We start from the raw sequence: 16,736 nt of genomic DNA, 5'->3' as shown, positions 1-16,736 counted from the left end.
TTATGTTATTGTTTTATTTATTGTTTTTGTCATAAACCAAACAGACTGAAAGATCACTTTTTCGTTCTGTTTTTTTTTTTTTTATTTCTTTGAAAAGAATATGTGACAGTGGCGGTCCTGTCACTATGCCTCCAATAGATCATGCGCCCTGGCTACTTGGCCAAGGGGATTTCCCTTTGGCTGAATGGTTAAGCACGCATGGCTATTACCTGGGAGTCTGGGGTTCGAAGCCCGCCCGGGCCCTCTGTGCCTTGCCACAAATATACCGCATGTTCACCTCACTGCAAAAACAAAAATGATTGTATTTCTTTTACTCAGGCCCGATTCAAAGAGCTTTGGAAGAACTTCAACACTTACACGTCTGGAGAGCAACTTCTTGGCTTACCAGTTACAAAGTATGACTGTCTGCAGAAGAAGAAGTATGTTGTCACCCTTCGTCAGCAAACAATAGTAATAAATACTATATGGCATTTAATGTATTTCAACTAATACTGCATTATTTTTGAACGATCACCACAGAAAGGAACTTGACCTGCTGCAAAAACTTTATGGCCTGTATGATGCAGTGATGAGCAAGATCGGCGGCTACTACAAGACACTGTGGACAGCTGTAGACACTGATGTCATAAATACTGAGCTTCTGGACTTCCAAAACAGGTACATTAAATATTTATGCACTGTTGACTGTTTAATGTTAATTAAGAATGATCAAGAATGTAATGTAAAAATATTTGACAATATGATCTTGTTCTGCATTTTAAAAATTGTGAAATGCTGCCTTGATATTTTTCACATATATTTTATTGATGCTTGCTAATTTCCAGGTGTCGAAAGTTACCAAAAGGGCTCAAAGAGTGGCAAGCTTTTCTCGACCTGAAGAAGACCATCGACGACTTCAGTGAGTCGTGCGGTTTGCTTGAGATGATGGCCAATAAATCTATGCTCAGGAGGCACTGGGATCAGATCGCAAACCTCACCAATCACACGTTTGAGGTGGAGTCGGATACCTTTACGCTGCAGAACATCATGGAAGCACCTCTGCTGGACCACAAAGAAGATATTGAGGTTTGTGATGGTTAGAGGTGATTACCACCTGCTCTTTGGCCAAGCTGCAAATTTCTATTCCATTTTTTTTTTTCAACAACAGGACATCTGCATATCAGCCGTGAAGGAGAAGGACATCGAAGCCAAGCTGGTCCAGGTGAAAGACCTGTGGCGTAACCAGGTGCTGAGCCTGATGACATTCAAGGACAGAGGAGAACTGATGCTGAAGGGAGGCGAGACAGGAGAGATTCTGGGCCTCCTTGAGGACAGTTTAATGGTGCTTGGATCGCTGCTGAGCAACAGGTACAACAGGGAACTGATTTGCAATCAATAAACCACTTACCCGAAGCAGTGTTTGACATTGAGTAAGCAAAAGGTTCACGTTTCAAAGATTGAAGCATTTTTTTTGGATGCAGTGGGTTTTTGATTGTCTTGTGCCCTCATATGGAACTTCTCGCTTGTGTTTGTGTTTCACAGATACAGCACCTACTACAAAGCAGAGATACAGGACTGGGTCTCCAAGCTTTCAATATCATCTGATGTTATTGAACAGTGGGTTATTGTTCAAAACCTGTGGATCTACTTGGAGGCTGTGTTTGTAGGTGGCGACATTGCCAAAGACCTGCCGCAGGTATTTTGAAAGCTTTGATGATCTGGAGGCCGTTCATCGTCTTCTGAGGTCCTTTCTAACTTAACATACAAGAATACTAATTTGATTTCCCTGCATGTAGGAAGCCAAACGGTTTCAAAATATTGATAAAGCCTGGATCACCGTCATGCAGCGAGCCCAGAAATACCCAAATGTGGTGGAATGCTGTGTTGGCGATCCAACTTTGGAGCACCTTTTGCCAGACCTTCAGAAACAACTGGAGTTCTGTCAAAAATCGCTTGCAGGGTAAAGTTTGCCAGTTGGTTTTTAGTGTTTAAATCAATTATGTTATGTTTTTGTTTTTTGTTTTTTTGCTCTTTTGCTCTTTTGCTTTGTATAAATGTATTTATTTATACAACATCTATACCCCAACCCTAACTTAAACTACAAATATTTTGAAGTTGTTAAAAATGTGCACTTGTTGGATGCTGAGAAACATCTTATAACTGCTCTTTTTTTGACTTTGGAATTGAGACGTTTTGTTCACTGAATTGTATGATCTAATACAACAGGTATCTGGAGAAGAAAAGGCTCCTCTTCCCACGGTTCTTCTTTGTGTCTGATCCAGCCCTCTTGGAAATCCTCGGTCAGGCCAGCGATTCACACACAATTCAGGTTAGAGCCTCTTTTTATTATCCTTTCTTGGATTTATTTATGTAATTGTATGTTAACGACTTAGTCCGTGATCCAAAATTTTACATCAATAATCTCGAAGAATAAAGTCTAGACTAGTAAAATTAGTTGTTTGGTAAAGCTAATTTGCTGTCAACTGTGTTCTTTTTTTTCCAGTCACATTTACTTGGAGTATTTGACAATGTCAATGAAGTGGAGTTTCATCCCAAGGAATACGACAAGATCTTGGCTGTCATTTCACAAGAAGGAGAGAAACTACCAGTCAGTAATGTTAAATTTTACGGCTGAAACGATGAATTAATTAATCGACTTGCTGCATGTGACATCAAAATACATATTTTATATACCCTTTACCCCCCACCTTTATTTCTGGGCTTCACATGTCAAAGAGCTCTCATATACAAATTCAAGTTGTCATCTCTGACTACAAGCAAAGTGCAGTAAGTCAAGGTTTCTTTGTGTTTTCAGCTGGACGCTCCAGTCATAGCGCAGGGTGCTGTTGAGATCTGGCTGGGAGAGCTGCTGATCCAGCAGCAGGCTTCACTGCACACTGTTATCAGGGCTGCAGATATTGAGATCAATGATGAGGAATTTGATCTTCTTGCCTTTCTGGACAAGTTTCAAGCACAGGTAGATGAAGCCCAACCTAAGGCTGACAGTTGTCCCGTTCAGTTACGCAACTAAAGCTTTGTACTTGGCACAGTTACTAACTGACTGACTAACTATAGTTTCGCTACGTCAACGTACATCATACCTTATACTTGAGTATGATCAACATACTTAAGTATAAGGCAGCTGAGGAAATATGCTCCAAGAACAAGTACTTTTTATTGCTTTTGCATGTTGTAAACTAAATTATCTGACTTGAAAAAACATGTTGCTAGTATCTTAAAGTGTTTTACCCATTTCTGTATCTTCATACAGTTAGCAAACGTTTGTGCTCCAGAAAACAGCATATTGAGCCCGTTGTTTGCAGCACTCACAAACACCTGACAGGTTCATTGCAGACAACTAGGTGCATGTCAACATTGTTTTCCATTATTTTTCAAAGGTGGGCTTGCTGGGTATCCAAATGCTGTGGACAAGAGATGCAGAAGAAGCCTTGGAAAATGCTGAGGACGACAGGGAGATCATGCTTCACGCCAAAAAGAACTTCCACAGTCTACTCACCACACTCATTAAACAAACCACCCATGACCTGACCAAATTTAACCGGATCAAATATGAGACCCTTGTCACCATCCATGTCCACCAGAGTGATATCTTCAATGACCTGGTAGATTCTAAATCATTTATCAGTAATACTCTTTGTCACAAATACTCTTGTCCTGTTGATTGAGCGTCCTCACCATCATGCGACAATCATGCCACTGTGTTAACGAGTGTTTGCTGCCCTCAGGTCAAGAAGAACATCAGGTCTATCAATGACTTTGAATGGCTGAAGCAGAGCCGGTTTTACTTCAAGGAGGACCAGAATAGAGTCATTGTGTCCATTACTAACGTGGACTTCATCTATCAGAACGAATACCTGGGCTGCACAGACCGTTTGGTGATCACCCCTCTGACTGACAGGCAAGAAAGATGATTTGAATTTTTTTTTCCTCCATCATGTCAGAATTTTTGCATGCATGAGATTGATCAAGCTGAATTGGAAAACTGCTCCCTCACCTGCAGGTGTTACATCACGCTGGCCCAGGCTTTGGATATGAGCATGGGAGGAGCCCCTGCAGGTCCAGCAGGTACTGGCAAAACTGAGACCACGAAAGACATGGGTCGCTGCCTGGGGAAGTACGTCGTGGTGTTCAACTGTTCGGACCAGATGGACTTCAGGGGCCTTGGCAGGATTTACAAAGGTATGAAACAATTTGTCCAACAGTGTTGCATATGATGTACCCTTCTCATTGTGCATATTTTCAGGTCTTGCGCAGTCCGGCTCGTGGGGCTGCTTTGATGAGTTCAACAGGATAGACCTGCCCGTTCTTTCTGTTGCTGCTCAGCAGATCTACATTGTTCTTATGGCGCGAAAGAAGCACAAAAGCTCCTTCGTGTTTACAGATGGAGACATTGTGGACCTGAATCCTGAGTTTGGCTTGTTCATCACAATGGTGGGTTGTGCAAATAGCTTAGTATGCACTTTATAAATGGTCAGTTATTGTCATGTTTTTTTTTTTTTTTAATTTTGTTTGCTTTTAGAACCCTGGATACGCAGGTCGGCAAGAACTTCCAGAAAACCTTAAAGTGCAGTTCAGGACTGTGTCTATGATGGTACCTGACAGACAGGTGAGTACTGTGAGCCTGCACTGAAATATTTTCTTTCTATTTTACTCACACAGATTTGACGTGCTCTCAATTTTCTTTGATAGATCATCATGAGAGTCAAGCTGGCCAGCTGTGGATTCAACGACAACGTCATCCTCGCCCAGAAATTCTTTGTCCTCTATAAACTGTGTGAAGAACAACTGACAAAACAGGTCAGACCGTTTGAACTGATGCTACATCGTCAATTTGACCGGTTGGTGACATACTGACGCCCGCTCTGTGCTACTTGGCAGGTCCACTACGACTTTGGCCTGAGGAACATCCTTTCTGTGCTCAGGACGCTGGGGGCCAGCAAAAGAGCACGACCCAATGACACAGAGTCTAGTATTGTCATGAGAGTGCTGCGTGACATGAATCTCTCCAAGCTTGTATGACAAAAAACAAAACATGTACACTGTCAGTGAGCATTTTGGAAGCACTTGACAAAACAACTCTCTTTCCTGTGTTTCAGGTGGATGAGGATGAGCCCCTCTTCCTCAGTCTGATTAATGACTTGTTTCCCGGTATCAAGTTGGACTCGAGCACATATGTGGAACTGCAGGCTGCAGTAGCCAATCAGGTCGCTCGTGCTGGTGTTGTTAATCACCCACCGTGGAACCTGAAGCTGGTTCAGGTACCTCAAATTTTTATCTTTTTTTGTAAGCTTTTACATCTGATTACTTGTGCCTTGCCTTACTGATATGTAACCGTCACTACCAGCTTTATGAAGCTTCACTGGTCCGTCATGGTCTCATGACTCTGGGTCCGAGTGGAGCTGGAAAGACTGTGGTCATCAACATTCTCATGCGAGCATTGACCGAAACTGGAACCCCACACAAAGAAATGCGCATGAACCCAAAAGCTATCACCGCGCCGCAGATGTTTGGCCGTCTTGACGCTGCGACTAACGACTGGACAGATGGCATCTTCTCCACGCTGTGGAGAAGGACGCTGAAAGCCAAAAAAGGTATGTTGCTTGAAAGATGTGTGTCAAGGCGCAGAGGGAATTCCGTATAATAGTCATGTGCTAACCAGTCGGCCAAAAGGATATCCCCTTGGCCAAGTAACCAGGGCACATGATCAGTTGGAGGCATAGTGACAGGACCTTCAACTGTCACGGATGCAAACAAGTGTCGATGATGATGAATATCAATAGATTTTAGAACAGGCTGCAGAGCGTACTGTGAGGAGAACAGTGTCTGTGGAAAGAGCCCTGAAAGCTTTGTCTTTGGAACACACACAGGGGAGTTCATATGGATTGTCCTGGATGGCCCTGTGGATGCCATTTGGATCGAGAATCTAAATTCGGTGCTGGACGATAACAAAACGCTGACTCTGGCTAATGGTGACCGAATCACAATGTCTCCATCCTGCAAGCTGGTCTTTGAAGTGCACAACATGGACAACGCCTCCCCAGCCACAGTGTCCCGAGTGGGGATGGTCTTCATGAGCTCCTCAGCGCTTACCTGGCGACCCATTCTCCAGGTTGGATTTGATTGATCATTTTTCCAAAAGGAGTGACAAAATACATGTTGTTTGTTTTCTAATGTAAAATTCTGCTTTTATTTAGGGCTGGACGAACACGCGCACTGCAAAGGAGGCAGAGAGCGTATTAGTTTTATATGACAGAATATTTGAGGACGTGTATGCATTCATGAAGCAGAGCCTGAAACCGAAAATGGAGCTTTTGGAATGCAACTATATTTCACAGGTGTGTATCCCCATTGAAATGACAACATTAATAGGCCACTAACCTGGTTTATGAACATTGAGTAGTCTGATTGTGTTCCATCCACAGTCTGTGAATCTACTGGAGAGTCTGATTCCAACCAAGCAGGCCGGAGGTTTATCCAGCAACCAGCACCTCGAACATTTATTTGTCTTCTGCCTGATGTGGAGCCTCGGAGCCCTTTTGGAGTTGGAGGACAGGGACAAACTGGAGGGTTTCATCAGAGAACACGAAAGTGGCCTCGATGTACCACAAACGCAGTCGGGCGAGACGATGTTTGAGTACATGGTCGACAGAACTGGTAGTTATTCTACACACTAATTAGACCCTCTTTATTATATTTTTAAATTGGCATTGCTGCTTAATGAAGCCTCCATTTATGGTGTTTCCAGGTGAATGGTGCCACTGGAACGACCATGTGGGCGAATACAATTATCCGACAGACTACGTGCCAGACTATACCTCGATTCTCGTGCCAAATGTGGACAACACCAGAACCGCTTTCCTGCTTGAGATTATTGCCAAGAGACGCAAGGTCCCTAATTCTGCAGGGAAAATTCGAAAACGCTTTTTTGTTGTAAAATCTAGTATTTACTTGGATATTGATCCTGTCTCTTCACAGGCTGTACTGCTTATTGGGGAGCAAGGGACAGCCAAGACTGTGATGATAAAAGGCTACACCAAAAAATATGACCCAGAGACGGACCTGTCTAAGTCTCTGAACTTCTCGTCTGCAACTGAACCAATGATGTTTCAGGTAACATGTTTATCGTGCTTTATGAGTCTGGCTTTGTTGTTGCCCTGAATTCTGTTTCTCCAAACAAAAGCACTTTATTCATTTTGCGATGGCAGCGAACTGTCGAGAGCTACATTGAGAAAAGAATTGGCAGCACCTATGGACCGCCTGGCGGGCGCAGGATGACAGTCTTCGTCGATGACATTAACATGCCCATTGTCAATGAGTGGGGAGATCAGGTGGGCCATAATGCGATAAAGCAGGAGAGAAAAGTTTTGTGACATGTATCTTGTTTAACATTGGGGTGAATGTTATGTTTTCCAGATTACCAATGAAATAGTGCGTCAGATGATGGAAATGAAAGGCATGTACAATCTAGACAAGCCAGGGGATTTCACCAACATTGTTGACATCCAAATGCTGGCGGCTATGATTCACCCTGGCGGTGGGAGGAACGATATCCCGCAGAGGCTGAAAAGACACTTCACTGTCTTTAATTGCACACTGCCATCCAACTCCTCCATTGACAAGATCTTTGGTAGCCACCTGCAAAGTGATTCATTGCTTAGCTTTCTCTTGGTAAAACATGACTATTTAGCCCCTCTCCTTGACTGTTTGACAGGCGTAATCGGATGCGGATATTTCCACGAATGCAGAAACTTCGAGGAGGACATTTCAGAGATGGTGAAGCGTCTTGTGTCCATTGGCAGGGTTTTATGGCAGAGGACTAAGGTAGTCATGGAAAATGTTTTTTATCTAGACCCCTACAAGTTTAAAGAAAAAAAAGTAAAGTGTTGATTTTCTGTTTTCACATTTAAGGCAAAAATGCTTCCGACACCGTCCAAATTTCACTACATCTTCAACTTAAGAGACTTGTCGAGAATCTGGCAAGGAATGCTGCACGTTCATGCCGACGAATGCAACACTATTCCTGTTCTCTTGGCTCTTTTTAAGAATGAATGCACAAGGGTTATTGCAGACAGGTACGGTTCTCACAAACAGGACAGAAAACAGAAACATCTAACACAAACAATTGACTTTTTTTTTATTTCCTTATTCTTTTCACTTTCTCCCTGCTGTAGGTTTATTTCTTCTGAGGACAGAGAGTGGTTTGAGGAAGCTACAAATGCTGTTGTTCAGGAGCATGTTGAGGCTGAACTTGCCGCACAACTTCACCCAGAGCCATACTTTGTCGACTTTCTACGAGATGCTCCAGAGCCTACTGGAGAAGAGGAGGATGATGCCTGTCTTGACGCTCCGAAGATTTATGAACTGGTACGAAGTTGATCTTGAATTAGTTGTGCTTTTAAAATCACATATCTCACCCTCATATTCTTATTTTCCATCTGAGATTCCAGTGGCACAGACTCACCCCTCACAGATTCTTCTTGCTTAAACTTTTGATTTGTTCCTCTCTCATGTTTGGAAGTGGACCAAAGCAAGGCAGCCTGGGGTATTGTCAGAGGGCAGAACAAACACCTGGCAGGGGGTTTTGTCACTGATCTAGAAGAGAATTCCAATTCCTGGAACAATGTGTTTTAGCACGCACACTCTTGTGGAGCAATCGAGGGACATGAAGGAGTTAAAAAAGCAGTATATGTCTAAATAAAGTGGATTTCATTGTCCCTTTAATTAAATCTCAGTAGTTTTGACCATGATCTAAACGCTCTTTATCACTTTTCAAGGTGCCGAGCTTTGAGTTCTTGTCAGAGAAGCTGAGCATGTACCAGGTCCAGTACAATGAAATCATAAGAGGCTCAAGTCTGGATTTGGTTTTCTTCAAAGATGCCATGACTCATCTTGTCAAGGTTAGACAAGACACTCTCTGACCAGAAACACACAGTCAGTACTAGATTAAAGATTATTTTACATTCATTTGAGATTTCCCTGTCTACAGATCTCTCGGATAATTCGAACGGTCAACGGTAACGCGCTGCTTGTGGGAGTCGGAGGATCAGGAAAGCAGAGCTTGACTCGCTTGGCCTCATTCATAGCTGGATACAGCATCTTCCAGATAATACTGACAAGGTGAAAGCAATGTCTGCTGTGCAACCACAGCCTAATTCTATTGATTATTTTGAATATGTAGGGTTAGTTGGTTGGCTAACATTTGATGTACCAACTGGATATGTATACACACACACAAACACACACACATTTCCATTTTATTTGAAGAACTAAATTAGCTAAATTAGTTATTCCTAAGGAGTATGAACCCGATTTTAAATCCAGCCGTCCAAAATTGTTTGCTGTGGTCATTGTTTTGGTCCCAACCTACAAAGAGGTCAACGTCCAGTATAAGTTATATTGAATATGAATTCTTTCTTTTTGTCTTTCACCAGAACTTACAACATAAGTAATTTCATGGATGACCTGAAACTCCTGTATAGAACAGCTGGCGCGGAGGGGAAAGGCATCACATTTGTTTTTCTGGATAGTGAAATCAAAGATGAAGCCTTCCTTGAATACCTGAACAATGTTCTCTCCTCAGGAGAGGTGAGAATTTCACCTGAACACAGACACTTTAGATATTTTATGAAGCAGACCAGCGGTAACAAACGTGGCTCAAAAGTCGAAATTGTTCTTTGGGCAAAAGTGAACCCTGTATTGTCCTGTGTGCAGGTGTCCAGTCTCTTTGCTAAGGATGAGTTGCAGGAGATCACGCAGAACCTGATCTCAGTGATGAAGAAGGAGCTCCCTCGTATACCACCAACATTCGACAACCTTTACGACTTCTTCATATCCAGGGCCAGAAAGAATCTGCATGTGGTTCTCTGCTTTTCACCAGTGAGTTTACATTTCACAAAGTTGACAGATCACACAGATGCTCCCTCATCAGTGAGCGCATCAGTGAAACATGTCGTCCGCTCTGCCCTCCATAGGTGGGGCAGAAGTTCCGTTCCAGATCTCTGAAGTTTCCTGGATTAATTTCTGGTTGCACAATGGACTGGTTCACCCCTTGGCCCACCGAGGCCCTGGTAGCTGTGTCTGACTACTTCTTCTCGGAGTTTCCAGTGGTCTGCTCTCCTGAAGTCAAGGCTTCATTGATTAAAACCATGGGAACATATCACGATAAAGTGTCTGAAACCTGTGAAAGCTACTTTGAAAGGTACTTGATACGTGGATTGCGTGAATTTATTAGTTTGCATCCTGATGAGACAGAGGTCAAATGGTAAATGTTGATCGACTGTTTCCATGCATTCTGTTTTATCAGGTTCCGCCGAAGAACCCATGTCACCCCCAAATCATACCTCTCCTTTATTAGTGGCTACAAAGGACTTTACACTGAGAAATATGAATTTATCAACACACTGGCAGAGCGCATGAATGTTGGTCAGTAAATTACATTTTAAGCCTCCAACACTGAACAACCACTAAAGATGACTTCTTTAGACAAATTTAGACAAGACAAATTTTTCAACCACATTGCCGGACATGTTTTTCACGTATGTTGCCATTTTTGCAGGGTTGGACAAATTAAAGGAAGCTAGTAAGTCTGTTGCTCAACTGTCTAAGGACCTTGTGATCAAGGAAAAAGAGCTGGCCGTTGCATCTGCCAAAGCTGACAAGGTGAAAATATAATATTTCAATAATTTTAAAGGTGATAAAAGTTAACTTCAGAATAATTCAACTAAAAATATTGAAAAGTTAGATTGGTAGTTGCAAGAATATGGTAAATGGTTCTTCTCAGAGTGTGATGGCTTTCTCTGCTTTTTGGTGCATTTTCCCTGCACTAGGTGTTGGCCGAAGTGAAAATCAGTGCTGAAATTGCGACGGCTGTCAAGAACGAGGTCCAGATAGTGAAGGACAAGGCCATGAAAATTGTGCAGGAGATCCAGGCAGAGAAGGCCGTTGCTGAGGTGAAACTAAAGGCCGCCGAGCCGGCGCTGGAGGAGGCTGAAGCTGCTCTTAATGTAAGATTTGTGAAGAAATGTATTTGAACGTGTGCCTCATCCTGAAAATGGCTGAATGAAACCATATAATCTTTCTTCTTTAATTTGATTACATTTTTTTGTAATTAACAGACCATCAAATCTGCTGACATTGCCACCGTAAGAAAACTGGCCAAGCCTCCACACCTTATCATGAGGATTATGGACAGTGTTCTGATTCTATTCCAGAAGAGGGTGGATAGCGTTTCCATTGATCCAGAGCGTCAATGTATTAAGCCGTCATGGAGTGAAGCACTAAAGGTAACCAACTACCGGTACAAATTGTATTCATTTGCACTCTTAGACCCATTGTAAGCACTTTCAGTTTCTAACACATAAGGAACAGTGTGACTGTTGTCTTTATGGTGGCATTTAGCATTAACAGAATTATCAATAGCATGACAAATCCCCTTTTCACCATCTTATTTTCTTATGCCGTAGCTTATGAGTGGTGCCGGTTTTATGACGGCTCTCCAGCAGTTCCCAAAAGACAAAATTAATGGAGAAACAGTCGAGTTGTTGCAGCCGTACTTTCTCATGGAGGACTACACTTTGGAAAATGCCAAAAAAGTGTGCGGTAATGTAGCCGGTCTGCTTGCATGGACAAGGGCCATGGCCACATTTTTTGGGATCAACAAGGAGGTGCTGCCATTGAAGGTAACGTTGTTTAACTCATGGAATAGATGTGTTTGTACATTTTACTCTTGTATGTATCATTACATTGATGCAAATGTTTTTAGGAAACTTAACAGTTTAATTTGACCAATTAGGTACTTCTAGACTGTTGTTTTTTCCTCCCCAGGCTAATCTGGCAATTCAGGAAGGCCGTCATAAAGTGGCTGCCAATGAGCTCCAAAATGCAGAGTCTCAGCTAGCTGAGAAGGAGGCAGAGTTCCAGGTGGTGCAAGCCAAATGTGACGCCGCCATCAAAGAGAAGCAGGTTTGGTCCTACCACTACAAAACATTTCCATGCTGAAATTGATTCAAGAAGAAACCTGGAGCAGTGTCATCTAAAATGTGCATTTTCAGGACTTGTTAGACGATGCCGTCATGTGTAGGAATAAAATGCAAGCCGCATCTGCTCTTATTGATGGACTCAGTGGGGAGAAAATTCGCTGGACTGAGCAGAGCAAAGAATTTAAAGCACAGATTAACAGGTAGGTTTCAAACCCAGATGTGAGTTTACACTACATTTATATACAAGACTGGCTTTTTATGTGAAATGTGCCTTCTATTGACCATGAAAGCCCTTACACGAGGTCATTTGCTTGTGCTCTTCTAAGACTTATAGGTGACGTGCTGCAGCTCACTGGCTTTTTATGCTACTGCGGCCCATTCAACCAGAGTTTCCGGGACATGTTATTCAAAGAGATTTGGGAGGCAGAGCTCAAAACAAATAAAATCCCTTTCACAGACAACCTCAACCTCATATCGGCTCTCGTGGACCCACCAACTGTAAGATCAACATAGTGTTGCTTTAATGTGTCACATCACTAACGGTAGCACAAAAAAAGTAGTGTGTACAAAATCTTACTCTAATTTGTGTTCAAGATAAGTGAGTGGAACCTTCAAGGACTCCCGGGAGACGACCTGTCTGTGCAGAATGGCATCATCGTAACCAAAGCTTCCAGATACCCACTCCTCATCGATCCGCAGACTCAGGGAAAGACTTGGATTAAAGAAAAGGAAAAGTCTAATTTCTTACAAGTACGCCATGGCTTGCAGCTAATTTGTGCAAATTTTACATTCGTGCAAATTTTACATTCTGGTTAGTGGGGAATGTGTTGACCGTCAGTCAATATGTGACCTCTCTTTAAGGCGACATCACTCAACCACAAGTTCTTCCGCTCCCATCTGGAAGACTGTCTCTCCATGGGACGGCCACTCCTCATTGAAGATGTGTATGAGGAGCTGGACCCTGCTCTCGACAATATCCTTGAGAAAAACTTCATCAAATCAGGAAAAAGTTTCAAGGTCAGTTGGTGACCAGTTCAGATACACTTCATAACCGTAAATGTTATTCCTCTTCATAATTCTATCATTTCAATGTGTAAAGGTTAAAGTAGGAGACAAGGAGTGCAATGTGATGGATGGGTTCCAGCTGTATATAACAACCAAACTACCAAATCCAGTGTACAGCCCTGAGATCAGTGCCAAGTCATCCATCATTGATTTCACAGTAAACATGAAGGGCTTGGAGAACCAGCTACTGGGCCGTGTCATCCTTCAAGAGAAGCATGTAAGCCTTTATTTTTGGCATCTAATATTTTTACAGAATTGACTGAATTTAACATAGCAATCCTAAATCCTATCATAAATTGCACCACTGTCACATTTTTAAGTGCCTAATTCTGACTGTGGTTTTGTTTTTTGGTTCCTTCTCCACAAATATGTTTTGGGATTTTCTCCTCTGAATTAAAAGGAACTCGAGGCAGAAAGATTAAAACTGATTGAGGATGTAACTGCCAACAAGAGAAAGATGCAGGAGCTGGAGGACAACTTGTTGTATAAACTCAGCAGCACCAAAGGTAAAAGATATGTATATACTGTATGTATATATATATATTTATATATATATGTGTGTGTGTGTGTGTGTGTGTGTGTAGGAAGTTATACATGTTGTAAAAAAAAAATACAATTGTCTTTTTCAAGGGTCCCTGGTTGATGATGACTCCATGATTGGGATTCTCAATGTAACCAAGCAAACGGCTGCTGAAGTCAGTGCAAAACTCAGTGTCGCAGCAGATGCAGAGATCAAGATCAACATTGCTCAGGCCAAATATCGTCCTGTTGCTTCCCGAGGCAGCATCCTGTACTTCCTTATCACAGAGATGAGCATGGTTAATGTCATGTACCAGACCTCTCTGGCCCAGTTCCTCAAAATCTTTGATCTTTCACTGGCAAGGTATGGTTTCATCAGACTGAATCAGAGAATTTTGTTGTTGTTGTAGGGAATCTAGTTTTGTGGATGAAGCTTTGAACTTTTGACAGTTGCCATACAATGTAACTCACGTAGGCAGCTTATTATTATTGATAGTTGTTGTTATCGCTAATATGTGTGTGTGTGTGTGTGTGTGTGTGTGTGTGTGTGTGTGTGTGTGTGTGTGTGTGTGTGTGTGTGTTTTATAGGTCAGAGAAGGCCGCTAAAACTGAGAAGCGAATAGCAAACATTATTGAATACCTGACTTTTGAGGTATTTCGATACACAGTGAGGGGCCTTTATGAAAACCACAAGTTTATCTTCACACTCTTGCTGGCCCTGAAGATTGACCTGCAGAGTAACAAAATCGAGCTCAGCAAATTTCAGATTCTTATCAAAGGTGAGATCATTATCACTGTCCTACTGGCTGCTGAACTCCAGCAGAGCATCTTAGCACAATTAATTATCCTATGTACTTAACACTCCAGATGTTTTGATTTGTGGGATAAAGGTAGAAAGACCACCTGGGAGGGAGTGTTGACAAAGACCTACTAGAGGTTCACAGAGGTCACATCACAACGGTCTGAATTTCAGAACTTTGTGTTTGAGCAACAGAAAGAAGCAAAAGGACGGATTTTAACATGTCTGGGAATTCACTGGCTGATAAGAGCCATAATAACCCTTCGCAAACATTGTTCAAGTGAAATTTTACATAATATGGTGCCACTGAGCTGTAAGCCTAGGAATCCACTTCCATTTCGCTCAAACTGCATTTACCCCTTCCCTTTTATGTCACTAAACAATGGACCTTGAAGAATAAATGCATCCTTTTAAAATTCAAGTTATGACAAATTAATTTCATCTTTTCATTCTTATTCCAATGCTGCTTATTATTATTTGCAAAGGTGGTGCTGCTCTTGACTTAAAGACCTGCCCCCCAAAACCTTATGGTTGGATCTTGGATATGGTGTGGTTAAACTTGGTGGAACTCAGCTCATTGCCGCAGTTTACCAACATGTTAAATCAGGTGAGTTAAATTTCATGCATTGCAAGAATCCTCTCATCTGTCGATCATCTAAGGACCTTTTGACTTTAGTCATGTAGATTTACAGGGTCACATTAGTGTCCAATTACCAACCTGCCCTGTTCTAGAAATGGTTCTGCAGTTAAATATCAGTTGCAATCAACTACAACAACAACAAAAAAAAACTTCCAAAACAAATTTGCACAAGTAGATACATTCACGTTTTAAAAAAACATTTAAACAACTGTGTAAACGAAAAAAGGAGTAGGCTGAAGTTGAAGCTTATTTTTGCCTACCCTATGCGGTCCATCAGATTTCCTGGAATATTAGTCATACAAAAACCAAAAAGGAGAAAAAAAGAAAAAAGAAAGAAAACGAAAAACACCAGACAAAATGCGCTTTACATTATTTTCAAAATTGATTCACAATTTTGTCATTAATTCTTATAATCATGAATTACTTTGCCCTTCAATGCTTTTTTAACATCTTTAAGTAAACAATATCTGTGAATTTTAGGATGGTTTACTCTATAAATAATTTATTTGTGGCATCACAATAGGAAACTTTATGTATTATTCTAATAACTCTTTTTTTGTAGTTTAACTAAAGGGTCAATATATGTGATATATATATAATATATGTTCTGTATGTATTAACCCAAAACTCAACACAATATGATATATATGGAATTATCAGTGAGAAGTACAATATCCGAAGACATTCCTTGTTCAACAGGTCCCTCATTTTATACATAATACCAATTGATTTAGATAGTTTCTGTTTAATATATTCTATATGTGGCTTCCAGCTAAATTCATGATCCACAAATACTCCCCAAAATTTGGTTTCATATACCCTTTCAATTACAACTCCATTTAAATCTAACTTAATTTCACAATTTTCCGTATTTTCCGTTTGTGTCAGCTGCAAATGAAATAAAATTCAATTTCTTACATACCGTATAAATATCATTAAGATAAAGTATAAATAACTTAGGTCCCATAATCGAACATTGTGGCACCCCACAGGTCACTTTTCTAAGATGTGACACAGGGCTAAATGAATAAAAATGTTATCAATCAGTGATGCCGTATCTTTAGTTATTCTCCTAGGCTTCAAAATTAAAGGATGGAAACTCATACTGAACATAGTATTAACAAATTCTGCTGTTTTCATATGATCATTAGATTTCATGAAATCCATGTTAAAGTCACCACAAACCAAAACAATCTTATCATTATGTTTCTCATATAATTCAGAAATCTTCCGGTTAGATTTTTCAAGACATGACCCCGGTGTTCTATAAATACAACTGGCTAATATATTTTTAGATCTACTACACTTAATTCCAATGGTTACACATTCCATCAAATTTTCCAGAGCAATGGTCATATCCCCAACAACTTTAACCTTCAAAGCAGACATTACAAACAGAGCAACGCCCCCACATAAAATTGAACATTTATCCCAAAACCACGACTCCATATAAAAACATATTTTCAAGGTGTCCAATAACGGGAAACCATGGAAAGCCTGGCTCAACCTTGACGCCCCTGAAGAAGGGAACATCCCTGATGGATACAATTCCCAAGATGTCTTCCATAAACTGCTGCTCATCAGGTAGGACTTTGCAATGTGTATTCACATACTCTACCAGTCAAAAGTTTGGACACACCTTCTCATGCCATTATTTTTATTGCTACATAATTCCATGTGTGTTCATACGTAGTTTTGATGCCTTCAGTGATAAACTGCAATGTCAATAGTCATA

General features: G+C 41.3%; 1 protein-coding gene across 1 annotated transcript in view; it reads left to right on the top strand.

Annotated features, from left to right (window-relative positions):
* LOC142885445 (dynein axonemal heavy chain 8-like) overlaps window positions 1-16,736 on the top strand; it is a 32,173-nt gene that overhangs the window by 11,172 nt on the left and 4,265 nt on the right. Inside the window, exons 32-80 of the mRNA XM_076021881.1 lie at window positions 319-419; window positions 520-657; window positions 825-1,065; window positions 1,148-1,347; window positions 1,522-1,675; window positions 1,776-1,939; window positions 2,206-2,308; window positions 2,483-2,587; window positions 2,795-2,956; window positions 3,378-3,602; window positions 3,726-3,898; window positions 4,001-4,179; window positions 4,244-4,431; window positions 4,520-4,606; window positions 4,690-4,797; window positions 4,879-5,013; window positions 5,097-5,258; window positions 5,345-5,591; window positions 5,868-6,109; window positions 6,195-6,335; window positions 6,423-6,654; window positions 6,746-6,888; window positions 6,976-7,110; window positions 7,206-7,328; window positions 7,414-7,627; window positions 7,712-7,821; window positions 7,909-8,072; window positions 8,172-8,364; window positions 8,775-8,897; window positions 8,987-9,117; window positions 9,432-9,585; window positions 9,712-9,876; window positions 9,972-10,198; window positions 10,304-10,422; window positions 10,556-10,659; window positions 10,827-11,003; window positions 11,115-11,282; window positions 11,463-11,678; window positions 11,824-11,961; window positions 12,051-12,178; window positions 12,305-12,476; window positions 12,573-12,728; window positions 12,840-12,995; window positions 13,078-13,260; window positions 13,444-13,549; window positions 13,674-13,926; window positions 14,151-14,341; window positions 14,847-14,968; window positions 16,470-16,585. Coding sequence (XP_075877996.1) covers window positions 319-419; window positions 520-657; window positions 825-1,065; window positions 1,148-1,347; window positions 1,522-1,675; window positions 1,776-1,939; window positions 2,206-2,308; window positions 2,483-2,587; window positions 2,795-2,956; window positions 3,378-3,602; window positions 3,726-3,898; window positions 4,001-4,179; window positions 4,244-4,431; window positions 4,520-4,606; window positions 4,690-4,797; window positions 4,879-5,013; window positions 5,097-5,258; window positions 5,345-5,591; window positions 5,868-6,109; window positions 6,195-6,335; window positions 6,423-6,654; window positions 6,746-6,888; window positions 6,976-7,110; window positions 7,206-7,328; window positions 7,414-7,627; window positions 7,712-7,821; window positions 7,909-8,072; window positions 8,172-8,364; window positions 8,775-8,897; window positions 8,987-9,117; window positions 9,432-9,585; window positions 9,712-9,876; window positions 9,972-10,198; window positions 10,304-10,422; window positions 10,556-10,659; window positions 10,827-11,003; window positions 11,115-11,282; window positions 11,463-11,678; window positions 11,824-11,961; window positions 12,051-12,178; window positions 12,305-12,476; window positions 12,573-12,728; window positions 12,840-12,995; window positions 13,078-13,260; window positions 13,444-13,549; window positions 13,674-13,926; window positions 14,151-14,341; window positions 14,847-14,968; window positions 16,470-16,585 — 7,874 coding nt within the window. The remainder of the gene's footprint in view (window positions 1-318; window positions 420-519; window positions 658-824; window positions 1,066-1,147; window positions 1,348-1,521; window positions 1,676-1,775; window positions 1,940-2,205; window positions 2,309-2,482; window positions 2,588-2,794; window positions 2,957-3,377; window positions 3,603-3,725; window positions 3,899-4,000; window positions 4,180-4,243; window positions 4,432-4,519; window positions 4,607-4,689; window positions 4,798-4,878; window positions 5,014-5,096; window positions 5,259-5,344; window positions 5,592-5,867; window positions 6,110-6,194; window positions 6,336-6,422; window positions 6,655-6,745; window positions 6,889-6,975; window positions 7,111-7,205; window positions 7,329-7,413; window positions 7,628-7,711; window positions 7,822-7,908; window positions 8,073-8,171; window positions 8,365-8,774; window positions 8,898-8,986; window positions 9,118-9,431; window positions 9,586-9,711; window positions 9,877-9,971; window positions 10,199-10,303; window positions 10,423-10,555; window positions 10,660-10,826; window positions 11,004-11,114; window positions 11,283-11,462; window positions 11,679-11,823; window positions 11,962-12,050; window positions 12,179-12,304; window positions 12,477-12,572; window positions 12,729-12,839; window positions 12,996-13,077; window positions 13,261-13,443; window positions 13,550-13,673; window positions 13,927-14,150; window positions 14,342-14,846; window positions 14,969-16,469; window positions 16,586-16,736) is intronic.

This window comes from Nelusetta ayraudi, unplaced genomic scaffold (genome assembly GCF_046127955.1).
Source record: "Nelusetta ayraudi isolate G7.1 ecotype Tasmania unplaced genomic scaffold, CSIRO-AGI_Nayr_v1 ptg000011l, whole genome shotgun sequence".
Classification (NCBI taxonomy): Eukaryota; Metazoa; Chordata; class Actinopteri; order Tetraodontiformes; family Monacanthidae; genus Nelusetta; species Nelusetta ayraudi.
This window is presented reverse-complemented; position numbering and strand designations above follow the sequence as displayed.